Source organism: Passer montanus, unplaced genomic scaffold, assembly GCF_014805655.1.
Source record: "Passer montanus isolate IOZ18808 unplaced genomic scaffold, ASM1480565v1 scaffold25, whole genome shotgun sequence".
NCBI lineage: Eukaryota > Metazoa > Chordata > Aves > Passeriformes > Passeridae > Passer > Passer montanus.
In genome coordinates, this window is record NW_024367149.1 from 4,137,026 (window position 1) to 4,163,901 (window position 26,876).

Genomic DNA, 26,876 nt, shown 5'->3' on the forward strand with positions numbered 1-26,876 from the left:
CCGCAGCAGCCAGGGCTGTAATTCCCGTGCTGCAGCCACGGCCCCGCTGTCCTCTTCACACCTTGTGAGGAGATGGCTCCCGGCCCTCCCTGCCTGCACCCGAGCTGCTGGGGAGCCAAAGAGATGGCTCAGTGGCTTGTTCCCTTGTGCTGATTTCCCGCTACAGTCCCACACCCCGACTCTCCTGTGGCGCAGCTTCTGTGGGCTGCTCCTGAGGGGAACTGCATCTTTCCTTGGACAGAAAAATAATTCGCTTTTTTTTTTTGTCCTTTGTCCTGTGGCGCAGCTTCTGTGGGCCAGCACTGCCCCTGAGGGAACAGCGCTGCTCCTGAGGGGAACCGCATCTTTCCTTGGACAGAAAAATAATTCGCTTTTTTTTTTTGTCCTTTTTTCTCTCCCACTCTCCCTTTGAACACCGCTGCTTGGTACAGAAATTCACGATAAATCTCAAGTCCTCTTATTTATATATATAGATATATAATCAATTTCTTTGCCTCCGCGGAGCCCCGAGCGGGTCGATGCGGCTCTGGTGCCGCTCGGCGCTGGCTTGGCCACGCCTGTGGGCGCGGGGCGGAGCCGGCCCCGGCGGTTTTCCCGCCAGCGGCGCGCGCGGGCCGTTGCGGCGTCCGCGCGCTCCCGTGAGGCGATGGTGGGTGCGGGGGGAGGAACCGAACCTGTGTCTGTGTCCGTGTCTGTGTCCGTGTCTGTGTCTGTGCCCGTGTCTGTGTCTGTGCCCGGAACCTCCCGGCCCCTCACTGTGTGTGCTGTGCCTCTATTGCAGAGGAGGAGCCTGGCCCCCAGCCAGCTGGCCAAGAGGAAGGCGGGCGATGAAGATGAGGAAGAGGAGGAGGAGGAGGACTGGCAGCCCCCGGCGGTGAGCGAGGGCTCCCGGGACGTGTCCCCCGTGTGTTCCCGGCCCCGTGTGGCCCCGCAGCCGTGGGCCGTGCTGCGTGCGGGGCCCTCCCCGGTGCCGGAGCCGCCCCGTCCTGCGCGCATCGCGGCCCCGGTTTGTGCTGCTGTGAAACCTCGTGTCTCGGTTGGAGGAGGAACTTCTCTGTGTGCAGATGGTGCTTCGTGGTTATGGGAAAAGTTATCTCCGTCAGAGCTTCGAGTGCTGTGAGAAAGGAAGGGTAACTAGGGATAGGCTGTTCAAGACAGAATGTTACATATTTTTGTAACAGGATGGGGAGGATCGGTTTCACCGATTATGTGTAAGCTCAGTACATGCCTCGTTTAGGCATTTATAATGACACGGGTCCCAGCGCTAATCCTAATTTACAGTAATGTTCTATGGCATACAGGTTACAGAGCCTCATGCAATGTTTTCTGTGTCAGATCCATTTTTCTGTGCCAGCAGGTGGTCGAAACCGTGCCTCACGCTGAAGAGGACTGTGTTAAATCAGGAAACAGATCAATAACTTATTTATTTTCATGCTTTTCTAAGTGTTTGAAATGCAGGGTTCTGTGCAAGGCCTTCCACCTGCGTAACACCAGGTGCCATGGAGCCTCTGGGGACTTTGATGTAGTTTGTTCCATGCTACTGACCCTTCCTTTTTTTAATTCTGCTTTTGAGTGGCGGGATAGGGGACAAATCTTAGCGTGCACAAGCCCACCCTTTTACCGGGTAGAAGGTGGTAGTTATTTTCTTAAGTAGGAGAATGCTTTAAGCTTCATGTAAATTAAACTTCAAGGCTCAGTGACCTTGCTGTGTGAGTCCTGTGGCAGCGGGGGTGAGTGATGGCTGTGTGTGCTCAGAGCTGCTCGGCTGCCTGGGCAGTGGTCTGTGTGCTTTGGTGCTTCCTGAGCGTGGCTGCAGAGCATCTCTGCCCTGCCCAGCTACCCCTGAACTGCCTGGTGCTGGTTGTGTTTTCCAGGGCCGGAAGAGGCAGAAGGCAGCTGCTGAGACAGAGAGTGGAGAGTGCTACCGGTCGCCTTTCCGCAAGCCCTTGGCTCCGCTGACCAACAGACCCCAGTGCCTGGACAGCAGTCAGCACGTGAGTGGGGCTGCTGCTGCACACACAGCTCACTCAGCAAGGAGCTCCCAGTGCCTCTGTGACCCCTTTTAAACTGAGGCCTTATGCAGACACAAAGTCTTTTGGAGAGGCTTTTTGCCAGCTCCAGCCCTTTAATGTTGAAGGAGCTGTGCTGGGGGAACTTGCTGTAGTGGGAATCCTGAATGAGGGAGTTCTGTGAGGCCCAGGTGAAGGACAGTACCCAGAGGTGTGAGTTGCTTTCCAACCAGGTGGGTCAAATGCTGACTGCCTGCCCAGTTCTCTGGGCTTCCACTGCTGGAGACCAGATGCTGGAGTGGCTGGGTGCTTGCTGATCCAGCATGGATGTCCCTGCAGTGGTAACCCAGCTCCTTTACAGGAAATGAGTTGCCTGACTAAATTACCAGGGCAGGGGGGAAGCAATAAGTTTTAAAGAAGTGAAAAAAGCCAGTGGATTTAGGAAGATGGGAGCTATGAAAAATCAATTTCATGTATTAGAAAACCCAAAGGAAAATAGTTTTGAAAAGCAGAAGTGGTGGAGGAAATTGTGCTGAATTGTTACTTTCTTTCTTTTGGATAGTCTTGAAAGTAGTTGGAGTTGAAGCTTGAGTAGATTAAATGGAGGGACTCTGGGTACTTGGCAAAACTGAGTTCTCAAAAAATGTCCTGGACTTGCTTTCTTGAGCAATCTCTGATTTCAGACTTCTGAAATGTGTTTTCTTTCTGAATTCCTAGGAGGCTTTTATCCGCAGTATTTTGTCCAAACCCTTCAAAGTCCCCATTCCAAATTATAAAGGTAAGATGAGGAGGTTTAAGGATTGTCTGTGTTGGCTGACTCGGGTAAAACAGATGATGCTTAGGCCTGTCAAATATATCTGTGGGGATTATTGTTATTTTTTGCACTGATGCATACGTTCCAGAAATCCTGACTTAATTTTGAAAGAAAAATACTGGCATATTAGCAAAGTCTTCATATTTCTTACTAGTGTTTAGTTTGGATAATCCTACATTTCAGAATTGGATTTTATAGTCTTACTGCTATGTATTTGATGTAGTGCCAGGAGATTTTACACTGTATCACAAATACAAAAGCAAAATGAATTCCAAGCCACGAAGGTTTATCATTTAAATAATGATGCTAACAGACAGAAGGCTGTGGTGAAAAAGATTGTATGTGCCAGTTTTATTTCTCCTTGGCTTGGAGTGTTGAGCCTCAAGGTGATCTTCAAAACGAGATCATTTTGAAGTTCAAAGCCTCAGCTGGTTTGAATCAGTGAAACATAAGCTCTCAGAAACAAATGGGCCTGTTCATGTCCCCTGCTTCCCCTTCACCCTCCAGCTGAAAACCTCAAATGCAGATCAACCAATTTCACTCAAACTTTAGTTATAAAAATGTCTGTAAGCAGCCACTGAATATGGAATGACAAGCCCCAGAAGAGTTCAGCAAAGCTCGCTTCTGGAGAAGCTGGTTTGTCAGGAGGCTCAAACAGAACTGTAACTGGGAAAGTGCTTTCTGTGGCTGCTACCTTGCTCTCTTAATTGGGAAAAGGGGCTGTTTCTTATGCTCTTTCTTTCTTGTTATTTGTGCATTGCTGCCTCAGCTTGTGGTACACTCCTGTTTTGCAAGGAGCTTTAGTAAACAGTGGACAAATAGACTGATTGAATCTTTTTCAAGCAAAATCAATCCTGGGAGCACAGTTGCCCATGTTTTGATGGGAAAATGGATTTTTGTGTATGTTCTTGTGTTCATCTCCATTACAAAACTGTGACATCAAAATGCAGTACTGGGAAAAGGGACTCATGCTTGGTTTCTGCTTTTCACAGAAACTGGCTCCAAGGCCAAACATCTACTATTGCTCAGCAGAGAGAAAATAATACCCCAGAGCAGGTAGTGACAATGTGATGTTTGCTGTGGTGCTGTAGAATTTCATCATTATTAAGGATAGTTCCTGACCTTGCATTAAAGATACAGCTCTGGCTAAGCCTGGGTTAGGTGACCCCAAAAGAGAATTTCACCCAGGATATTCTATATGTAGGAGTGTATTTGTTGGGCTGTTGAGATGTACATTGTGGAACTCTCTTTAGCTTTCAAAAACCTAGAACAACCACCTTGGGTAAGCAGTGCTATTGCTCCCTCTTTGCCTCTGTTCTGTTTTTTCCTGCTGCAGAGCTTCCCACTGTGTGCTGCCAGAGTGCTGCCAAACAACAGCCCTGCTTGGGTTTGCTGTGTGCACCAGCTGTGCGTGCACCTCCACTCCAGCACCCAATTAATTCACTGTTCCTAAGTGTAATCAGACTCTGCTGCCAGGCTCTGCTTGCTTCCAGGAAGATGTTTGAGCTGTGCCTTTGTTCGATTTCAGGGCCCCTGGGCTTGCGCTCACTGGGAGTCAAACGGGCGGGACTGAGGGCTCCTCTCCATGACCCATTTGAGGAAGGAGCTCTGGTTCTGTATGAGCCCCCGGTGCTGAGTGCCCATGACCAGCTGAAAATAGACAAGTGAGTCATCACCTGGCCTGAATGCTGCAGCCCTGACCTTTTTCTGGGTGTAGGTTTATGTGCTTTTCTCCCAAATGTGTTTGAGCTGGGGTCTGATCATCAAGGGGATTTCGATTCCAAGTGTTCTGCCTGGATTGGTTTAGGTATAGTTACAGTCAAAGAAGGAATGTACCCATGCTGGATTGTTTGTGTTCTTTGACTGTTCCATCTCTCATGCATGAAAAATTTAAACCTGATGCAGGGAATGAGCATACATGCATGGAGAAGTTGCTTAGGAAATCTCACAGTCATTAGTCAGGAAACATCAGCATCTAAGGACAAGCAAAGAGAGATGGCTGTCAAATGTTAGGCTGCCTACTGGTTTTTATTCTGAAGTAGTTTCTTTTCTGCTATTGTTATAACTTAAAAAGGCTGTCAACTGGATCTTCATGGACAGAGTGGGGGGGTTTCTCTCTACAGAAATTTAGTTACAATATTGTTATAGAAACAAGAAAAAACAATACTGACTTTTTACTGTATCTCCGAACGACGTTCTGCCCTTGTTTTAACCACAGCCCACATACATGGCTTCACTGATGTTTCAGACTGTGGGCAGGTCTCTAACTTTATTCTCAAAGGTGAATTAATCAATTTTTCACTTTTTTGTTTGAAGTTGCTTCCTCTCTGCCATCGGAGAGTTTTCAGTATAGCAGTGAGATTTAACCTAAACATGTGCCAAATTCCTCAGTCACACTCTCTTCTTGCCTGACTGCCTCCTGCAGGGACAAGGTACCTGTCCATGTTGTGGTGGATCCTGTCCTCAGCCGTGTTTTACGACCCCATCAGAGAGAAGTAAGTTTTCCATTGGGACCTGAAGGTGTGGCTGGAGGATTTGCTACGTTTCAAAAAGCCACATTTCCTCTGCTGGAGTTGTTATAGGGCTGCATAGGCCTCACAGACTGATAGTCTAACAGACTGCAGTCTGTTGCAAACACCAAGTGAAGCATTTGCTTTAAGCATCCTCTGAGAGGCCTGAATGCTGACAATACTTTCTGTCTCTTTTCAAGCAAAGAGTCAGGGCTGAAAGTCCTGCTTTTACTTACCTTGAAGTCTGGAGATGTGGCTCTGCTGGGTGGAATTCATTGTGGAAGGTGATGAGATATAGTTGCAATAAACTATATTGCAGCCCAGTTTTGAGTCAGGCAGGGCAAGCTGTCCACCACTGTTTTACTGCTCAGCAGATTTGGTTGGATCTGCAGTCCCTGAGCCAGGAAACACTGAGGCTCCAATGTCTGGTACCACAATTCCTAACAAAGTGTAGAGTAGGTTCCTGCTTCATTGTGCTTTGTTTGGAGGCTGCCTTTGGTAGGTGTGAGCTGTGCCTGACCTATGCAGACTTGAAATTTGATGGTGGAGACTGCCAAAAACATTTTACATTGTAAATATGTCCAACGTTGTAACATGGCAGCAGTGGCTACAACTCTCCAAATATATGATACAGGCTTCTGGAGAGCTCAAAGTTCATCCCAGATGCAGTATATTATCATTTGAGCCTGGAGGGAGCACAGATGGAAGCTGTGATTACTGATCTTGCAGGCTAAGCAGGTAAAGCTAGATGTGTCCCTGCATGGGAGATCTTCAGATGGCTACGAGAGCATAGTAGGCTGCTCATGGCTTGTAGTTTTATCTCAGATCTGGTAATGAACCTGTGACCTGTTTAATGCTCATCTCTGTCTACATAGCTGGAGGCACTCTGCTTTTGGGTAAGCTGCTGCCTGCAGGTGCTTTTGTCAAGTAATCAAACCTCATCACACTGTTTTTTTGGCAGGTAAATGTTGATGAAAAAGCAGTTTCTGTTCTAGGCTGACTAATAAGTCCCTGCCTGTTAGAATTCTTAAGCTGTATTCAGCTGATGCTCCTACGTAGCTGTACAGCTCTGCTCCAACTTTGTTGTGACTTTTGCCCAGGTGCTGGTTCTGCAGCAAAATGCAGTCTTCTAGTCAGTAATGTAGTTCAAAATTGTTCAACTGCCTTAAATAAATTCCATTAGCCTCTTACTAAAAGTCTAAGAAAGAAAGAAAAGGATTTGAAAGTGCAGGTCAAGGTGCTCCATCTTCAAGTCCTAAGTAGTGGAGTAGAGAGGATGAATCCTTGCAGGTGTTTAGCCTGTACATTCCCAGCACAATGCCCTGGTTTTCTTTGACTCTCATCATCACATGGTACTGGAACATTTTGGAGTTTGTCTCTTCCCCCCTCCCCCCCTCCCCTTTATCTCTGTCAGTGATGTGTCAAGGCCTAATGCAGGGCTGAGCTCTTCTCCCACCATGTGACATAGGTTAAAACCTCAGCCCTGTGTCTTCTGTAAAGCTAAAGCTGCTTTGGTCCTTGAGCCCCCAGGTGAGTCACTGCTTCTAGGCAGAAGTGATGATGGTATTCTGGGAATTATTCAGGCAGCAGAAACAACTCTACTTGCTCTGATTATTTAAAATGACCTGATTTGGTGGTGGTAAGATAATAAACCTCTTTGAAATTATTGATGCATGTTAGTTCATGGCCAGGCCCTGTCTAATGCAGCCAAGGGTAGAAATTTCTGGGAATTCATGTTCGGAAGCTAGTTAGAATTGTACAAGAAAAATGTAGCAAGATTTTGTGCATGTTGTGAGATACATGTTGGCACCAGTAGTGCTGTTTCACTCCAGATGTGGCAGCAGTTTAGCTGTGCCTCAGGTGGTTTCCCTCTGTCTCATTAGAACACTGCATGTCCCCAGGGATGTGTGTGCTGCACGGATCTGCTGTTTGTTGTGCTACCAGCCCTGTGCATTGTGGTAATGAAGTTGTCACTCTGCCGATGTCCCCATCCTGCTCTGAGAGAACGATTTTTTGGCAGGGGGTGAAGTTCCTCTGGGACTGTGTGACGAGCCGGCGGATCCCTGGGAGCCATGGCTGCATCATGGCAGACGAAATGGGGCTGGGCAAAACTCTCCAGTGCATCACACTCATGTGGACGCTTCTGCGGCAAAGCCCGGACTGCAAGCCCGAAATCGAGAAAGCCGTGGTGGTGTCTCCCTCCAGCCTGGTGAGAAACTGGTACAATGAAGTAGAGAAATGGCTGGGGGGAAGGATCCAGCCACTGGCCATTGATGGAGGCTCCAAAGAAGAGATTGATCGTAAACTAGGTACAGAAATGTTTGCAGTGTGGACGTTTGGCTGGTTGGGGTCAAAGTCTTGCATTGGAAGAAGGCTGCAGCAGCTCCTGTGAACATCTCTGAGCAGTCACTGGATCTCTGCAGACTGATGGCTGACTCTTCACTAACATGTTTAGATCTAACCCTTGCATGTTTGGTAATAGTTGAATAGTTTGGCCATAATCCAAATCTAAATCTAGTCAGGTGTTAGGGTAGTCCCAATGCTTGAGGAAAGGAGGCAGAAGGGACATGGAAATGAGAATGGGTATATATGGGTGGAAGGGTTTTCATAAATTTTTAAGGCAAATGTTTTGCCCATTTGACCAGTTTTCTATTAGTTTTCCTAATCCTTTCTATTTATTTATTTATTTTTCTTTCTTCTTTTTGCCCCTTCCCATCTGCAGCGGGCTTTATGAGCCAGCGTGGCCTGCGAGTGCCTTCCCCCATCCTGATAATCTCCTATGAGACTTTCCGACTGCACGCCGAGGTGCTGCAGAAGGGCAGCGTTGGGCTCGTCATATGTGATGAGGTACGGGGGCACCTTTAAGTGGAATCCATTCCTGGTGTTTTCTCAACATCTGGGTGAAACTGGATCTGCTTTCTTAAAGGAGAGTGGACAATGGGATACAAGACTTAGCTATGGACAACACCCATTCTGGTGTTTCAGAGGCTCTAAGATCAGCCATACTGTGTGAGTCTGAATGAGAGAGGTGTCTTCATGAGCTAAGATATGAAGAAAATCCAGCTGGTGGGAACTGCATCCACTTGTAGGTCCCTGATGGGTCCCTACTAGGGCCCTCTCCATGTGAAATATGTACCAAAAGGGAGGTCCATGGAGGTCCATGCCTGCCTCTGTTGGTAGTGCCCTGGCTTACTGGTTTTCATGCATTGGTGTGTGTCAAGCTCTGCTGTCGCATGGCCAAAGTTGAGTTGTTTTTTCATTTGTCATTCCCTATTTGTGGTTATAGGTAGTGAGAGCCAGAGATGCTTTGAAGGACAAAATAAAACAAGTGTCCTCTGCCTCCTTGAAACGATCAGGCTGGGACCTGGCAGGGGTTGAGGTATCCTCTGCTGCTGGGTAGAAGGAATTTATTAAATAGGGGTGCCACCCAGTGGTTTGGCTTTGTATTTGCCAGAGCAGTGCCAAGAGGGGCTTAAATAAAGTGAGTGTCCTCAGGAGTGTAGCTCTCATAAACCTTTTATCTATGAGTCCATGACTGCCCACACCTCTCAGTGCCCCTGGAATGAGGCTAGCACCTCGAGAATCTGGGAACCCATGTCCTTGGCCTTGTGGCTTCTATAGATTTCCAAAAAATACTCAGCTCTGCTGCAGTCTGGCACTCATGAGAAGTGTCTCATCACTTGTGCTTTGTCCTACCCAGCACTCAGATGCTAATAAAGTTGATTTTCCCAGGCATGAGAAATGGGGCCTGTGTTCAGATTACTACTGTAAGAGGTGAAGAACCTCTTCTTATTAGTGTGCAAAGGTCTGGCAGTCCTCTGTATAGGTGGTCTGAGTGGTTTGTGGTCTTGACCTTGAGTGAAACAATTTTACTGGTCCAGAGTTCAGTGCTTGTGTTGGTAGCTGAAAACATTCCCATCTTAGAGCAGGAAACAGTTCTTAGAATTATAAGTTATATTGTGTGATGGTTGTTGTTTTCATGGTAGACTTTCTTGCCTGGGTGCAGCTCAGATATTCCTGGTGTGGGAAGCTTGTAATGTCTTGTTTCCTCACTTAATTGCTTAATTGGTTTTTCACTAGATCCTTGTCCTTGAGACAAGTTTGTTGCAACACTTTCTCCACTACGAGGAATGGGAAGAGTGGTGAGATGCCTTTTATCAGTGCTGATATGGCTCTCCAAGCTGCTTCCTTACAGGGCCACTGGATTTATCAGCCTTATTCCTTTTCTCTGTTTTTTTTACAGGGCCATAGACTAAAGAACTCTGAAAACCAGACTTACCAGGCTCTCAACAGCTTAAACACACCTCGACGAGTCCTTATCTCGGGCACCCCTATTCAGAATGACCTGCTGGAGTATTTCAGCCTGGTGCACTTCGTCAATTCAGGCATCCTGGGTAAGACATGAATGTGTGGGAGATAGCAGGGAGGGCAAGCTGCTGGCCAGGCTTCCCTTGATTCCAGCAAAAGCTACAATTGAGATGTTGGTGAAAAATCTTGTCAGGGGTTTGTAACTAGATGATCTCTTAAGGTCTTTTCCACCTCAAACCATTCTGTGATTCCATGAGACTTAATCCCTTCCAGTTTGTATCCAGAAAGCCTCGGTCAGGGTGCCCTGTTCTAGGGGCTGTGTATTAATTGAGCTCTGTTTAAACAAGATTCTAAAGCAAACTACATCAGTCTAACAGGTATTTTGGAAGGGGAATCTATTAAGGTAAAATTAATATGTGACACTGAGTGCTGCTGTAAATTACTTCTTTTTTCATCTCTCATGATTGTCTCAGTTTGTTTGGCATCCAGTCCAAGAGGCTTCTCATTAATTCTAGTGCATGCCCAACTCTAGTTAAACACAATTCATCAGATTCTTAGTCTTGCAAGCAGAATTTGGGCTGTGTCTTTTTCTGTTCAGCTGTTTTTCCCCCAGGAGTTCTCAGAAAGGATGGATTGAGGTGGTAGATGTTCTACATCTGCTTTTTCTGTGTGCTTCAATTTTGAGTAGTAATTACAGGGAGCTGATGGGATTTTCACCTGCCCCCCTTGACCTGTACTTTGGGCAAGATTACTCTTCCTGTGCTCGCAGTTCGTTCTTTCTGAGATGAGGTTAATGGTGTAACTACTGCAGCAAAGCTTGCATGCACTCAGTAGGCATTTTTCTCTCTTTCAGCCTGTGGCCAGTAATAAGCAACTGATTACAGATAATTTTGGAGTAGGCACAGATACTGCCTGTGCTGTTGTTTGCAAGGACAAAATCTGGGAATAAAAGTATAACAGGAGTGTGAGCAAAAGCAGTATGTGTGTGACTGTTTTAAGTAAAATTCTGTGACCTTTGGCTTTGCCCTGTTGTTGGAGTACAAAATCATTATCTGTTAAATTGATTTGTCTGCCTTGCGTGAGTCTTTCTTGGCTAGAAAAAGAAAAATCCAATCTTATGGGTGGGATGAGGGTTTGTTTTATCTGCCGGGCCTGGTGTTTGGGGTGTGGTGGGATGCTGATCAGAGGTTCTTTGGTAGTAGCTGTCACCTTTTCACTTCTGTTTTATACAGGAACTGCACAGGAATTTAAAAGACATTTTGAAATGCCTATCTTGAAAGGAAGAGATGCAGATGCGAGTGAAGCTGAGCGACACAAGGGAGAAGAAAGGCTTAAAGAGTTGATCAGTATTGTGAACAGGTGAACTTCATCCCTCTTCTCTTTACAGAGCATTTGCTAAGCCCTTTGCATAAGCCCTGCTATATTTCCAAATTACAGTTGTAGCTGTAATGAATTCTTTTGCCTGTTACATGTATTCAGCAAGTGATTGTGCAAGTATTTATTGCCTGAGAAATCTAGGCAATAAATAGGACGGAGCTTTAGTCTGATAAATGGAACTGACATGGCACAGTCAGCTGCAGTCACCCCCAAGCAGCACTCTCAGGTACTGAATTATTATTTGACTCCTGTGTTTCTGTTTTCTCATGGAATCTGAATCATCAGGCAGCATGCATTTATTTATGTTATCTATAAATGTGAGCTGGATCAGACTGGAGATCCATCTGGCCCAGATGTTGAGGAGCAGAAGGAGTATAAGGAATGTCACTCCATTCTGCTGTTGATTGCCCAACACACAGAATAGCCCAGCTCACACTTCCACAGTTTTGTTGGCTCTGTAGGGGTGATAGGACAGACTACAAGTGTCAGAGATGGGACTTCTGATCCCCAAGAAGCACCTCTGTGATATGAAGTGCTGTCTTATCTTTGGTTGATTTATGGTACTTTTTTAAACCTGTTTTCTTTTCATGAATACAACCAGTTTATCCATATCTACTGGCAGTTGCTTGGCTCTCTTTAAGAACTTTCTAGAAAAGACTTTTGAGTTCTCAGCATTGCTGGTGTCTTCAGTCTTTTTTCTGATTGTTTGTGGGTTTTGTTTGGTGGTTTTTGGTTGCTTGGTTTGTTTTGGTTTTTTAATATGATCTTTTGTAGCCATCACAAATACAATCCTGCAGTTCACAGTAATGGTAAATTAAATTTCACACTAAGTAGAGTCACTCCATAGAGACAGTCCTGACCTTGACTCACATCAGCTTGCAGAAGCCTGAGAAAAAAGAAAGGTTGGGAGGAGAAAAGCTTATTCCTTCTTGAGGTGCATTTATTTCTTTTTATAGCTGATGAAAAATGGATATAAAAGTGTGTTCAGGAATGCCTGTGCCTGGCTCTGTTGAGGTCTTTGTCCATGATACACAAATAGGGAAGACAAAGCACAAAAGCAGTAACAGATGAGTCTGTTGAATTTGGTAGGAATTGCAAATGGGACAGTGATGCAAAGACATATGGAATCCTAGAGGTAAGGCTGGAAGGGCCCTGGAGAAGGCATCTGATCAGTCTTGCTGTCCTAAGGTAGAAGGTGTTAGGCCTAAAGACCTAAACCATCTCTTAAGCCCCACTCAGCACTGAAGCCTTTGCAGTTTTCCTAGGACACCTTTTCCAGGGCACCGCCGTCTTTGCAGTTAGAAAAGGCTCTTTATGTCTAACATAAATCTTCCTTACTGCAGTTTAAGCCTATTACTTTTCATCCTGCTGCTTATGGGTTCGGAGACCAGATTATTCTTTTATTTACCAGCCTTTGACTGATTTGGGGGTTGTCATATATCCCTGCTGTCTTTCTTCTATAGGTTTTGTAACATACTTTTGATTCTTCCTGGCAGAACTGGGTTTCTGCACCTCTTACTCTGGTTGCTCAGCTCAGCACTTTTTCTAGTCCGTTCCACCTTTTCTGAAGTGTGGCAAAACTGCTCCATGGGGCATTTCCAGAGGCCAAAGGATATGTCCTTTGCTGGAATCTTGGGCCAGGCCATGAGCCCATCTTGGGTGTGAGGATGGCTACTGAGGACTAAATGAGGAGTTGCCTGCCTGTACTTTGGCTTATGCCCACAGTTTGTGGTGGTTGATCCCTGTAGTTGTTTGCTGTCCATGCTGCTGGTCTGTTGTAGCTCAAATTGCAAATGCTATTGGTGGTCTGAGGAAGAGCAGAGTTTCTCTTGTGGCTGAGCTCTCTCTGTGTAGGTGGCATCATGTCTGATCCCTCCAAATCTCATGAACCACATTGGAAGCCTTGCAAAGACCATGGGTTATATGGGGCTCTGTACACAATGTGGATTGTGGGTGTCTGGCCCCTGCCATGTGTTGGACTGTCACAGAGCTTTGGAGAGAATATCAGTGGGTCTGTAGACCACATGAGGAATCATAGTGATAAAACAGAGTTTTATCAGTAAAAGTGATCCAAGAGTCATCCAAGCATCTGATCTTAGTTTCTGTCCTTACAGGTGTTTAATTCGGAGAACTTCAGACATCCTGTCCAAATACCTGCCAGTGAAGATTGAACAGGTGGTCTGCTGCAGGTACCAAAAGCATCTGCTGTGTTTGGGAAATAGGGAAGCAACAGGAAGGACTGAAAAAATGCAATAAGCCGTTCTGTTTTTGTGGTGACTGCTTCCCTCTGGGAATGATGTTGTAGCCATTGGCAGTATGTTGCTTTTCCTCCTGTGTCATGACCCACAACTGGTGGTTCTGCCAGCCAGCTGGTGAGCTCTGGGCAGCTCAGACGTCAGAGCAGAGCTCTGGGCTGTGCAGTCTCTGCAAGCTTCTCTTCCAGCTCTGGAGGACAGCAATACTCTAACAGCAGCCTTGGGGCAGTTCTAGGCTCTCTGTTCTGTAACTAGAAAAACAGAGCTCAAAGGAGCACTGTATAGATGGAGCAGGGCTTTTGTTGGACTGCAGGCTGGGACTGCAGAGCTCTTGTTGTGTTTTCAGACTGACACCTCTGCAGACTGAGCTGTACAAGAACTTCCTGAAGCAAGCCAAGCCAGTGGAGGAGCTGAAGGAGGGCAAAATCAGTGTTTCATCTCTCTCTTCTATCACATCCTTGAAGAAGCTCTGTAATCGTGAGTTGTTCACATGGGTTTGGGTTTTGAACTGTTGGTGGAGCTTTTTTGGGTCTCCCTTGTTCACTCTAAACAGTCTCTCAGCTCTGTTTATTCTTCAGATCCTGCTCTTATCTATGATAAGTGTGTAGAAGAGGAAGAAGGATTTATGGGAGCCCTGGGCTTGTTCCCTTCTGGCTACAGCACCAAATCTGTGGAGCCCCAGCTTTCAGGTATGGTGGAACTCAGCAGTAGAGATGAGCTGCCTAACACAGGCAACCATGAGACTGTGTTTAGCATCTTACAAAGTGCCCCTCCAGGGTCTGGAATTTGGGAATTCTGCTCTAGCTTTTTCTTTTTTTCCTTTTTATCCAGGAAAGATGCTGGTTTTGGATTACATCCTTGCTGTTACCAAAAGCACCAGTAACGACAAGGTGGTTTTAGTGTCTAACTACACTCAGACACTGGATCTATTTGAAAAGCTCTGCCGGAGCAGGAGGTTTGTCTTTGGGTTTTACTGCTTTAATCCTCCTAGACTGTACTTGTTGCCTATGCTGTAAAAGAACTGGCTATCCTACACTTTCTCTCAGCAGGAACTTGTGATCTGTCTTTTAGCTCAGGTGTTCCTGGATTGGAACCAATGTAGCTTGTGCTTTGTCTCCTGGGGTCACAGCAGAAAATCTGTGGCCCTCCGCTAGCATTTCTAAAGCCCATTCTGTTGTTACAAGGCTGATGGTGGCAGATTTCTCTGTTTTAAGTAGGATGCTCTGAAGATGGCAGCAGTTTGGTTGTAGTAAATGCTGTGTGTTCCAGGTATCTGTATGTCCGGCTGGACGGCACCATGTCCATTAAAAAGAGAGCGAAGATCGTGGAGCGCTTCAACAGCCCCTCAGTGAGTAGAACCTGCCAGATGTGAGCAGCCCTCCTGCCAGCTCTGAGTGCTGGGAGTAAAAGCATGGCTGCTTCTGCAGTCTAATCCAAGCCTGCCTTTTTGCAGAGCCCTGAGTTCATCTTCATGTTAAGCAGCAAAGCAGGTGGCTGTGGTCTGAACCTGATCGGGGCCAACAGGCTGGTGATGTTCGACCCCGACTGGAACCCGGCCAACGACGAGCAGGCCATGGCTCGCGTGTGGCGCGACGGCCAGAAGAAGATGTGCTACATCTACCGACTGCTCTCGGTGAGGAAAGCTGCTCTCCCCTCCTCAGCACGGAGCTCTGGGTGCCAGCCCAGGCTGCAGCTGCCGTGACTGGGGCCAGAAGGGAAAGAACTCCTCTGTGTTGGTGACCAGAATTGATTGGAACTTAATTGCTTCCTACCCTTAGATGTGTTGCCATGGAAAACCATGAAGGTTCTAGCTGGAGGGTCATTACTGCAGCCCTTGGTTTCTAGCAGTGGCTGGCTTCTGAGAAATAGAAACAACTGTGGCTTTGCAGATAAGATGTTCCTTTGAAGTAATTTAGGCATCTGACTTCTTTAATTTCATGGGGTGTCTGATGCAGAAGTTGCTGTTTTTCAGTCAGGCTGCAGTCTGTTTTAGTTGGGTGTACGTGCACTTTAGAAACAGCAAATACATTCCTGGAATTACCAGCAGCATTTGGGATGGAGCTGCCACTGAGTAGATGGGGTAGCTGCTCTGTAGAGGAAAACCATGAAGGAGACTGCTCTCTTCAGGCTACTCTAACACTTTGTCCAGCAGTGCCAGTAGTGATTGCTGCTTTGAAGTTTCTCCTCTGTCCTTGTTCACCTCTCATTAGTTCAGACTGTAGGGTTTTTTGTTTTGGTTTGGGGGGGAAAGTTGTTGGGTGTTTTTTTCTGTGTGTGTTTTTTTGTTTTGTTTGGGGATTTTTTTGTGTAAGCTTAGGTTCCTTGGTAAATTATTATTTTTACTTTGAGAAAACAGACATTCTTTGCCCATGTTTTTTTAATGGAGTTCTTCTCTGACCTTGCTGCACTTGGAAGCAGGGAGCTCCTTTGCTTTTAGAAATAGGAAATCAATCTGCAAATCATGACTAATTAGCCCCTCCTCGGTGTTACATTTGTTTGCAAAACAGACATTTTGCTCTTAGATTTTTGCCTTAAAAATACAGCAGGCTGGGCTTTCTGCACATCTGTTCTGGAAGCAGATCTCTCCCTCCAGGCAGGATGTGATTGATCTGTGTGTGGGTGAACCAGAAAATAGTGCTGATGCTCGTGTCACCCAGGGCTAGACCTCATTGCTGCTTCTTGGGGAGATTGTAGTTGGGATTTTTTGTCAGGGAGCAGCTGTAGCTGCTCAGCTCCTCTCCCTTCCTTCATGTCAGCACATCCTGGTGCAGTGTGTGAACTTTAGCCATGAATGGCAGTTCCCCCTCTTCCTCATCTGTATCTCCACTGGATCCACTCCTGCAGCCACAGGGAAAGAGAAGCAGAGTTGGGTTAGATCTGCAACAAAACACATGTGGTTGGAGTGCAGCTACTAAAACTTGCCTGTCACCTGTACTGATGAGGCACTGAGTGTCCTGACAGCTTAGTGCCATTTGATCCGTGACATTTTCCCCATGTAGAGCTCCTTTAACACCAGTGTTCCAACTGTGCTTCATCTCTGGCTTGCCTGCAGACAGGGACCATAGAGGAGAAGATATTCCAGCGCCAGACCCACAAGAAAGCCCTGAGCAGCTGCGTGGTGGATGAAGAGCAGGATGTAGAAAGGCATTTCTCCCTTGGGGAGCTGAAGGAGCTCTTCACATTGAATGAGACCACCACCAGTGACACCCATGACAAGTGAGTATTCTGAATGGCTCATGGCTGGCATGGCAAAAGTTTGGTTGTGTAATTCAGGGGTCTCCCAGGCAGCAGAAGGAAGTCCAGAGAGTGAGCTTCAAGTGTTTCTGCTTCTGAAGCTGTTAACCACCTAGACATGAGCACTTCCTTGCTGTCCTCCCTTTTTGTTATTTAGAAAAGCTGTGCTGGCTGGACAAGTCAGCAAACTACCTTGTAGCTGCCTGTTTTGGAGACTGAAATACTGCAGCTGATGAAAAGAGAAAAACTGATCAGAGCTGTTCAAATCAGTGGAGCCTATCTTGGCCCTTCCTTACTCCTCTCTTCCTGGTGAACAAATGCTGAACTGCTTCCATCTAGGGCTTCTCCATTGGCTAAGAATTCATGAAGCCAGTGTTAAGTTCTGTTCTGGCAACTAAAAGAATACTCTTCTTCATTGTCTGCCCTTCTCTCCCAGCCCAGAGACCTGTGGTATTATAGTCACCAAAAAGAGGACAGGGAGTGCAGGAAAATGCTTCACTGTGAAAATTAAGACTCTTAATTCAGGCAAGAAGTGAAGAGGATTAGTTTTAAGCTGTGTCAAGGCTTAGCTCAGTGTAGGTATCCATTCTGCATGGTAACAGCCCTTGCTGACCTGGCTGCTGCTGCTCTTTGTCTCCTTAAGTGACAGCTCAGTGGGGCATCTCCAAAACAGCCTGAGCACAACCTGGTGGCTGTGGTGGGTGCCAGGATGGAGTGTTTTGGAGCGTGGTGTGCTCTTTGAATTTAGGAGTCCTGATGCAATACTAATAAGGTGTTAGCAGCAGTCACTTGAGATCTGCCTTAAGCAACATCCCACACCTTTCAAGAGAAACTCCTCCTGAACTTCCTCTGGGTCTTGCTGGACCATTCCCAAATGGTTACACATGAAGAGGGACTGCCATTGGCAGCAGAACCCCCAGGTTTTCAAAATGTGAGTCTCTCCTTACCTGTCACGCACACCACAAGGTAGTTATCTGTTTAAATGAAACCACCAGTAATTCAGAAACTGAAAATCCAGGGGAGTTAATCCAGCTGTTACTGGGCTGCAGTTTTGATCAGCCCATGGGCAGACGCAGCAGAGGAGCCTTGCACTGACCTTGACTGGCCTTGGCAGGATCAAGTGTCGGCGCTGTGTGAACGGGCACCAGGTGCGGCCCCCTCCCGACGGCTCCGACTGCACCTCGGACGTGTCCCAGTGGCAGCACTGCGCCGACAAGCGCGGCCTGCAGGACTCCGTGCTGAAGGCGGCGTGGGACGCTGCTGTCACCTTCGCTTTCCATCATCACTCCCACGAGGAGCAGCGAGGGATTCCCTGACAGGTTACTGTCCCCTGTGGGGGCAAGGGCAGGCTCAGAGGCAGCCTGCCCCACTTTGATCCCTTTCAAGGAAAGGGGCGGCGGGCAGCTGTGCGTGCTGGACTGTTGTGTGGTTGTGGGATGCAGAACAGCGTGGCTCTGGAGTGGCTGCAAGGCCCTTGGCAGTGTTCAGTCTGCTGCAGCAAGGAGTCTGTGGCTTTTTCTTTGCTGTTGTATTGTGTGCCTGACAAACAGCCCCTTGGGAACTGGGAGTAATGGGACCTTGCATGCTTGATCAGATTTAGCACTGGTGCTCCTGCCTTTGGTATTTGTGCCTTCTACTCAGCCAGATTTTTGTCTTCAGGTTTAAGTTGAGCCAGGAGTTTTATAGCACTTGATGTGCAGTCAGGTTTTTTTTTCTTTGACAGCTCTGGCTTAAAGCTGCTGATCAAAACTTGCAGGATCCATTTTTGCTGTGAAATGTGAACCTTGCTGATTACTTGGGAACAAGAGGATTTTGTACAGGGGAAAAAAAAATTTAGCTCATATGTTGAACATCTGGCCTGGAAGATCATGCAAGCAGTAGGAAATCAGGCTCTATTCCAATAACTCCATTTCTAAAACCACTTGCTTTGTTATGGGCAGGATCCCCTGATCTAGCAGTGTTTTAATGAGATCACATTACATGACAGTAATAAAATTCACTTTGGTACATTATGGCTCTTAATTATAATTTTATTATAAAAATGTTACAAAATAACAAACTATTCAAAACCTCTGTAAAATGACTACAGACAGTGGAAAAGGGCAGTGTGATTGCAAATAAACAGCAAGCTACTTGGTACATAAAGAATTTTTTGGTGTAAAGTACAATTTTCCAAATGGAAAAAGGTCAAGCCTGGGGGCTTCGTTAGCTTGTTTTCCACTCCCTTTAGTGGAGGGAGGCGTTCTTACTTCACAGACCACAGAATGAAGAAGTTGGAAGGGATGTCAGGTGATACTGTCCAATACCTCTCCTCAAAAACAGAATCGCCTAGACCTGGTTGCCAAGGACCACAACCTGATGGCTTTGAGTCTCTCCCACACTGGAGATGGTTCTTGGTGAGACATCAGCTGAAACAACATGAAATTTGCCACAACACCTAGTGATGTAAACAACTGGTTTTGTTCAGAAGCTCATTTGGTGTATGTCCCATTTATAACATTCAGAAAGATGGCAGAGTTAGATCACCTGGAAATACATGGTCTGGTGTCATGGCAGTGTCACACCCCTTCTTCAGATGAACAGCAGAGTGAAAAGAACAACTCCACACCGCTTTAACTGGGGAACAAGTCCCCACCTGTGCTGTGCAATGAGAAGGTGATGGGTTTCCTCCTGCTCCTGTGCCCTCACATGACACTGATGTAGTCAGCAAAGGCCTGGGAGGAGTCCCACGTGTCGTTGACCACACTGCACAGGGCTCTGAGGCGCCGCAGCGCCTCCTGCGCTGTCGCTGCATCCTGGTCCAGCCAGTTCTGGAAGAGGCGGAGGTGTGTGAATGGAAGCTGTCCCCCTCTCTGCTGGATGTGGCCTTCCAGCTTCTTTGTGAACTCCAGGAGCCCATCAGGTTTGATGCAATTTGAGCTTTCCAGGGAAAGAAGAAAAAGAAAAAAATAATCATGAAGAGTCTAGGCTATAATTCAAGCAATTTAAATTACTGTTCCTGCTAGTGACTGCCAGTGCAGGTACCTGAGGATGTTTCAAGGTCAAGTGCACCTTTTTTCAGCAGTACAAAATCTAAGCCTTTCTCATGAAAACCAAAACTGAGTATGAAGGACTGGAAACCTTTTTAAACCAAGGTGGTAACAACTACCAAGTTAAACTCATTATCCAGACCTCTTACTACTGACTTAAGTAGACCTAGCTGTGCCTTAAAATGTTAAAGCTGTCAACTCTGGACCAAGGGACCTGGCCCAACCTACAGGTCCCAGTGCAAGACTCAGCAGTAAGTGAGCATTTATCTCTTCCTGCTGAGAACATCTGAAGGGCATGTGTCAGATCCCGTTATTTCTAGGAGATTAAAAGGTCAATTCCCATGTAGAGATGTGTAAATAAATATCAAGTTGCATGCTGGATTTAAATCTTGTTAGGGGCACAGTAACAATCAGGCTCCAAGCCTGCTGAAGGAGTGTGGCCATGGTTGAATAAATTGTCAGGCCTATGTACTCTGAGCAGCCTGAGCCACGAGGATGTAAAGAAGTGGGGGCAGAATCAAGCAAAGCAGGTGTCAGTTTTTCAGAAATGCCACCCCCATGTGCTTCATGAAGGTTGCTGCCTATCTGTAAGGCCATTCAGGGTCAAGAAGAGAGCAGCAGTTCTGACTGAAGACCAATGCTGAGGAAAGGAAAGCAGAGGCATTCTCAGGATGTGCCAGGAACAGTGACAGCATTCCCTTGCTATGAAGGGGAAGTGGGAGCAGAGCTGTTCACATTGATGCCCAAGAATAGATATAGGGATGTTAGTCCCAATCTTCAGCTCAGGGAGGGCTTGCAGGAGGCTCCCAGGGAAGCAGCAAACCAAAGCTGCTTTAAAGATGGAGCTTGATTCCTTCTAAAGGTGAAATGTCTCCAAGATCCTGGAGGTCCCTGAGGGTGTATGTGCCCATTGCAGCATTCTCTGAGCTTTTCTTGGGCACACATTCCCTCAAGGAACAAAGCCATGCTTAGGTTCTCCTGCTGTCAGAGCCCAGTTCAGCTCTCTCCCTCCCAAAACAAGGAATTCTATGTTTAGAGCAGCAGAATACCTGACATCCAGCTGGCAGAGAGAAGAGGAGGAATCTTCAGAGAAAATATCTGCAAGGGCAACCAGCCTGTCATTCCCTGAAAGGGAGAAATGCACTGTTAGATGAAAATCAGAAATGGTCTTAAACTTTAAATTGCCATAGGGCTGGGATAATAGTGCAGAAAATGAGTCTGTAAGCATGTGAGTGCAACTCAAAGAGCCCACCCCTGGACCCTCAGGGTGTCCCCCTCTGTGATATCAAGTGAGTTCATCCTCCTGAGCACAATGTTCAAGGCAATGAAAACATTTGCTGCTAGGGTAGTTTGTGTCCCTAGGGAAATCATGGTTTTGTTTGTGAAGTCCAGATGCAGCAGTTATTTGTTTTAGAAGTTACGTGTATTCAGGTTATCCCAAGCCTTCCTGTTTTACTTTGTTAAAATAACAGAAAACAATATTCTGGATTTATCTGCAATTAATTTCTAAAACATTTCTGCTTGGCCTGTGATTCAAAAAGCCTATCGCTTCCAGAAATTCCTCTTCACTTCTTTGACACAAATCCTCCTTTACTTGTTCTCATCTCTCCAGTGGCTGCCAACAGCTTTGAGACACAAACTGCCCAAACTTGGGCAAAATCTGTGCCTCTGAATCAGAGGCAGTGCATCTGATGCTGGATCTGTTCCTGTTAAAGTCTGAGACAGACCAGTGTTCAGTCAAATCTGGAGATCTGCTGGAACTTGCATTTGCTGCAGAGAAAAGCAGCCATAATTCCTTCACAGTACCTTGGTACACTGCTGAATGCAACTGAAATCCTGCCTTTTAAAATGGATCCAGTGCTCCTTACTTTGTGAACTCAATCCCACTGTGCCTGCCTAGGGTAAGTTCAGCACTGCAGTCAGCAGCTCGTGGTGCTGACTGCAGCCCCAGAGTTCCCTCCAGAGAGCTGCTCCAGGGCCCCTCAGCCACGCACAGCGTACGCACCAAGGCGGTTCCCGGGCAGCTTGAGGCTCTTGAGTGATGAATTTCTTTTCACTGCATTGATTATTTCTGACAAAAACTCAGCAGCAGAGCTTTCAAACAGCCGGCAGAAGGAAAAGGTGATTTCTATGAAGAAATGAATTTACAGTATGTATGAGTACTCCCTGCACTTCAGTATTCCATAACTGCATTCTGCAGACAGCTCCAGCCCCTAAACCACATGCAAGAACAAAGCTCCCCCAGCAGAGGATTGCATGTAACAGCACTTCTGCTGTGTCAGGAGGAGAGCAGAGATCACACCCAGGCAAGTGGCTCTGCCAGCTCACCCAGTTAAAGGCTGATGTGCTCTGCAGGTTAAAAATGTTTTATAGCTGAGACTGCAGATACTTCCCTGCAGGATTTCCCAGCAGCTCCTCTGCTCCACTGGCACAAAGACAAGCATGTTGCCACTCTGACAACACCTGCAGATCTGTGACATTTGGCTAAATCTTACACATCCAAAGATACCCTCTTAAATGCCAGCCAGCCAAAAGCAGCCACCTGCAGCACCTTTCCAAGCAATAGCACCCAGGAGCTGGCTGTACCTTGTAGGCCAGGATCCTGAAGCAGAAGCAGAACTTCTTTCTGGTGCTCAGCCAGGTTCACATCATGAAAGCTCAGTTTCTTCAGATTTGGAGTACACTCTAAAAGCAAAACAAGTTCTCAGGTAAAGCACATCCTTGGGATAAAAAGACCATGACCCAGCTACCAGCTAACACCCAGAAACTGACTTAGACTGTGGATAGTTTGTGCTGGATTGTGGATAATTAAAAAGGAACCATTGTGCTGTGCAGGATCATCCACATAACACAGCACATGGGACTGTTGACACCCACTTCCTTTTCTGAGGAGACTTCAAGGATGTCCACGCTGCAGAGATGGACCCACCTGAGCTGGCTTCATGCTAGAGGATGGAAGACCACAGCACGGAAGCTACAGTGTGTGTGCCCCAGTGATGCTGCCTATCAGTTAGCAGAGTACCTTTGAGCACCTGCAAAAGGAGCCCGAGCTCCTGGGGGCAGGGCAGTGTGGCACTGTCAAGGGACAGCTGCTGGAGGGACTTGGAGGCCTTGAGCACCGGCAGCAGGAACGCAGTGTGCAGAGGTTCCCTGGGGAATCGGATCTCCAGCACCTCCAGGCAGCTTTCTAAGGGAAGAAAAACAATGAAAAAGTTTGATCTGGAGTCTTTAGTGTAGCTACAGCAAGCAGGAAGCCTGTATGCCCAACACCACCATCCTTTAGGTTGGTAGAAACTGCCTATGCACCATGCCCTGCCCTGAGGAGCTCTGGCAGCTCAGACCTGGGGTTCATAATTACTTACAGCTCTCTCCAGGATTCCTGCCAGACCACAGGGCCACCAATTTCTACTGTGCTCACCAATGCTTGAGAAAAGGTCACCCTTACAAGCCAGTCAGTGTCTTCCCAGAGCACAGGTCTTTCCTGACCCCACTCCAAACTCACTCAGGCTTTGCTCACTGCTTTTCTGGCAATTCAAGGGCTAATAAGGGTGATAGGAGACCTCTGAGCTGAGCACCCACTGCTGTAGATCCCAGGCTGTAATCCAAAGGCTTGGGCAGTGCTTTGCCATCTCCTGTGGTACTGTGATGATGAAAGGATGCTTTCCCTTGGCTTAAGGGTGCGTCTAATCTTACACACAGTCAATGAATTTACAGATCTGGTGGGAGAGGATCCCCATGGACAGTCACAGGTAGTAGGTTGTGACTGGCCCTGCTTTTTGCAGCATGCTGGGATACAGCAATAAAACATTTTCTCAAAGATTCCAGCTCCACAGAACACCTTAGACTGGAAAGGACAAACTGCAACAACAACTAAATCAGAAAGGTAAGGCTGTAACTGCCTAACAACAAACCACCAAGATAGTGTTGAGTGAAGCCTGTGCCAAGCCTTTACAGCTCTACCTGCCTGCCAAGTCCTGGCCATCACTCAGAATGATGATTCCTACCTGGGATTTCTGCCTCGCTGCAGCGTGGACTGGCCTCTGGCCTGCTGCCCTCCAGCTGGTTTTTGAGGTCAAAGCTGACGGAGAGCGTGTGGAGCTGGGGAAGGGCGCCCAGGATGCAGCAGACCAGCTCCATGCAAGGCATGTGGGAGAACATGTCGCTCACGCGGAGCACGCGGAAGCGGCACTCTGGGTGGCGGGACAGGGCCCGGAGCCCGGAGAGGATGCAGGAGATGTTGGCATTCAGGCCTGGAACAGCATTTGTACAGAAAAGTGTCAGCTGTGTGTGCAGGCACTGACATGCAGAGCTGGAGCTGCAGCAATGGCAGCCCGAGTCAAACGCTAAACTCACAGACCATTTTATCCATGCATCTTTAAGCTACACTCTGTGCAGGGGAGATGCACATCTGGCTCATCCCTTTGCACTCTCTGAAGGGTGTTTAAGCACAAATCCAGGGGCTGCTGTGGGACAGAGAGATCCCATTCCCTTAAGTCCTCACACTCCTTAAACATCGCACCTAACACCTTGCTCAAAATGGGCCACCAATACTCCTACAATGCCCCCTCCTGTGAAAACTAACGCAGGGTAAACCTGAGCAGTAAGCCAGACCATTAGAGCAGGGCTAGAAGGAAGTGTCCCATTCACATCACTGACCATTGTAGGACAGAACCAGGTTTTCTAAAGACACCCAGGAGCTCAGCAGGTTACTCAGAGTCCGACACGTCTCCCCAGTCAAAGGAATGGAGAACAATTCCAGCGTGGAGACACTTCGGAAGCGGTGAGCAGTTTTCAGAGAAAGGGTTCCAGCAGCTCCTCCCCTTTTCTTACAGCCAGCATGGCCAGTGCATGGAGATCCTGTGGAGGAACTAGTCCAGTTCTCAGTGTTCTCTCCCTCTGTGGTCCTGTTTTTTTCCAGTAACCCTGAATTATCCTCTCTAGCAACAGTAAAAACAAAATCATAGAGATCTTCTGGGTCAGCATGGTGTCCCCTGCTCCGTCTGAGGCAGCGACGTTTCCTCCCCACTGCAGGTTTCTGCCATCTACGTGTCTTTCGAGGAATGGGGTGACAGGACAGCTGCTCTGAGCTGGAACAAGGGGAAGAATCCCCCTGAATGCTGGTGTGGCCACAGGGCATCTCCCTGCTTGTCTCTTCACATGCTGGGTTTCGTAGGGGAGGACTTCTGGGGCCAGAGAGGACAGAGGCCATGCAAGCATCAGCCTCTTTTGAGGATCTCTGGTTCTCAGCACCGCTCCCCTCCGGCTCAGCATTACAGCCCCTCTCTGCTCCTCCCTGTGCTGACTCCTGGCTTTGGGCTTTGTCCTCCTCTCTGCAAAGGCCACATGGGCTGCCGTGATAAGCAAAGGCATTTCCTGAGCGCCAAAACCCAGCGCTCATGGTCAGGATGAGAACGAGAAGAACTGTGTCGGGAACAGGCCAGGAGCACATGGACACCTGGCTGACAGAGCCGTGGTGGATCAGCCGGTGAAGGAGCAAAACCAGCGAGCGCCTGACGGACTGGTCGCAGGAGAGGAGGTGCTGGAACTTCAGGACCCGCAGGGAGCCAGCCAGGTTTTCCAGCACTTTGTGGTTGTGCTCAGCAGTGAGCTCCACGGCCCCCTGGAGCATGTTGCAGAGGGTGAGCTGGGAAACGTGCGGGGAGCTGTGCAGCAGCGGCGAAAAGTGACGGTCGTGGAGGCGCCAGTCAGAGGACACGTCCAAGACACCGTGGAGGACGTTGGAGAAGAATGTTTCAAGGAACTTCTTCCTCCAGCATGTTATGCTCTGCAATTGAACAACACGGCGTAGGAACAAAAAGTCAGCATCCATTTTTCTTGTTCTTTTTAAGTTAAATTATTGCTGTCTGCTAACCTGGTGTCCAAAAAAATCCCTTCCTGCTATCTCCACTGAGACCACTTCTCTAGTTCTCAGCATCCTTCCTCAGTGCACTCCTTGAAAACCTGAGTGAATCCTATTGCTCTCTTCATCCTCCTGGCCTAATTTAAACACTCCGTGGTTTGGAGCTGGACCATTTTTTTTGCCTATTAAAAACCATGTCACCAGCAATTTTCTTCCAGCATCTATTTACTGGCTGTCATTAAGTTGTTTGTTAATGATTCTTCTACAATGATGAAACAATGAAGCTGCTTCAGTTTTTCTACTTAAAACCATTCTCCAAACTCAGTGTCTTCTCTGTTTTTCTCATGCTTTCTAAAACATCAGCACATTTTTTGCCAGTGTAGGTGTAAACATGATAGAAGATACTGTTTTTATCCTGTTTCAGTGAGAATCTCTGAAGAGAAAGATTTGCTCTTTTGGCAAACTCCATGTTGGGAGATGAAGGGTGTGGCTGTGCACTATGCTTCCCTTATAAATCCCATTTCCCAAAATGTTTGTATCACCAGGGTCACGCCTTGGTCTGGAGCTCTATGAATGCTTATAAACACATGCCAGGAATTGACTGGAGGCAGCCAGAACGAAAACCTTATGGAAAACAGCAGAAACAGAGCTCCTGTGTCGAGCCCCTTCTCCCACCAGAGCGTTTCCTCACCTCCGAGTTGGGCAGCCTGGTTTTCATCACATCGTCCCACAGCTTGCGCCAGATGGGCTGTGTCGAGAGGCCTGGGGGGAAGAATCATCAACCGGGCGCTTGCACCCCTCTCCCCGTGTCTGCTCCGGAGCTCGAGGGGATGCCGGGGCACAGCCCGAGCCCGCCCGGGTGTGGGGTACAGCCGGTGTCCCTGGGACCGCCGTGGGCCGGGGTTCCCTCCCCGGCCGAGGGTCGCAGCGCCGCGGGCCGGAGCGCAGCCATGCCGCCAGTCTCTCGCCCCAGCAGTTTCAGGGGCCCGTCCCTCCCGCCCGCGGGTGTCCCCGCGGGTTCGTCCCCGCCGCTGTCACCTGCTCTCCGCGCGGCGTCCTCGGCCCGCTCGAGGTGGAAGATGGTGAGGAGCGGCAGGAGCCCCCGCAGGAGGTGCCCGGGCAGCGCTGCGGAGAGCCAGAAGGAGAAGGCGGCAGGGTGCGGGCGGGCCCGGGCCCCGCGCCCCGCCGCCCCGCGCCGCCCGCGCCTTACCCCAGACGTCGCGCTCCAGGGCGGCCATGCTGCGGCTCACAGCGGCCGCGCTCAGCGCGAACAGGCTGCGCGGCCGCTCGGCCGCCATCACCGCCTCGGGCCCCGGCCGCCCGCCCCGCGCCGCCATCTTGGGAAGCGGCTACAGCGCGCGGCCATGTTGGGGAGGTCGGGCCGAGCAGCGGGGCGGACAGAGCGGCGGTAGCATCCCGACCGCGCCGCATCCGAGGCCGAGACACAAAGGAAAGAGAGAGAGGAAAGGCGGGAGCGCAG

General features: G+C 48.1%; 2 protein-coding genes across 7 annotated transcripts; one reads left to right on the top strand and one right to left on the bottom strand.

Annotated features, from left to right (window-relative positions):
• The first annotated feature begins 585 nt into the window (after positions 1–585).
• On the top strand, positions 586–18,519 carry RAD54L (RAD54 like). Of its 5 annotated transcripts, XM_039711322.1 has the most exons (19): positions 586–649; positions 782–874; positions 1,875–1,994; positions 2,727–2,787; positions 4,352–4,487; positions 5,249–5,318; positions 7,354–7,642; positions 8,056–8,180; positions 9,577–9,727; positions 10,874–11,000; positions 13,133–13,207; positions 13,620–13,750; positions 13,852–13,962; positions 14,105–14,228; positions 14,543–14,621; positions 14,727–14,906; positions 16,326–16,489; positions 17,622–17,826; positions 18,231–18,517. In XM_039711322.1, the coding sequence occupies exons 1-18, from the start codon at positions 647–649 to the stop codon at positions 17,821–17,823; spliced, it is 2,241 nt and encodes a 746-aa protein (XP_039567256.1). In that variant the 5' UTR covers positions 586–646; the 3' UTR covers positions 17,824–17,826; positions 18,231–18,517. The 5 variants fall into 5 exon arrangements, with proteins under 5 accessions (XP_039567256.1, XP_039567255.1, XP_039567259.1 ...); XM_039711321.1 differs by having other exon boundaries at positions 17,622–18,519; XM_039711325.1 differs by lacking the exons at positions 586–649; positions 782–874 and adding an exon at positions 982–1,006 and having other exon boundaries at positions 17,622–18,519.
• Positions 18,520–18,521: 2 nt separating this feature from the next.
• On the bottom strand, positions 18,522–26,837 carry LRRC41 (leucine rich repeat containing 41). Of its 2 annotated transcripts, XM_039711319.1 has the most exons (10): positions 26,607–26,837; positions 26,435–26,521; positions 26,088–26,158; positions 24,193–25,321; positions 23,541–23,786; positions 22,559–22,723; positions 22,123–22,221; positions 21,542–21,664; positions 20,586–20,661; positions 18,522–19,426 (listed from the first exon to the last, which is right to left on the bottom strand). In XM_039711319.1, exons 1-10 carry the CDS (start codon positions 26,731–26,733, stop codon positions 19,192–19,194), a joined length of 2,358 nt encoding a protein of 785 aa, XP_039567253.1. In that variant the 5' UTR covers positions 26,734–26,837; the 3' UTR covers positions 18,522–19,191. The 2 variants fall into 2 exon arrangements, with proteins under 2 accessions (XP_039567253.1, XP_039567254.1); XM_039711320.1 differs by lacking the exons at positions 18,522–19,426; positions 20,586–20,661; positions 21,542–21,664 and having other exon boundaries at positions 22,466–22,723.
• Between the last annotated feature and the right edge of the window lie 39 nt (positions 26,838–26,876).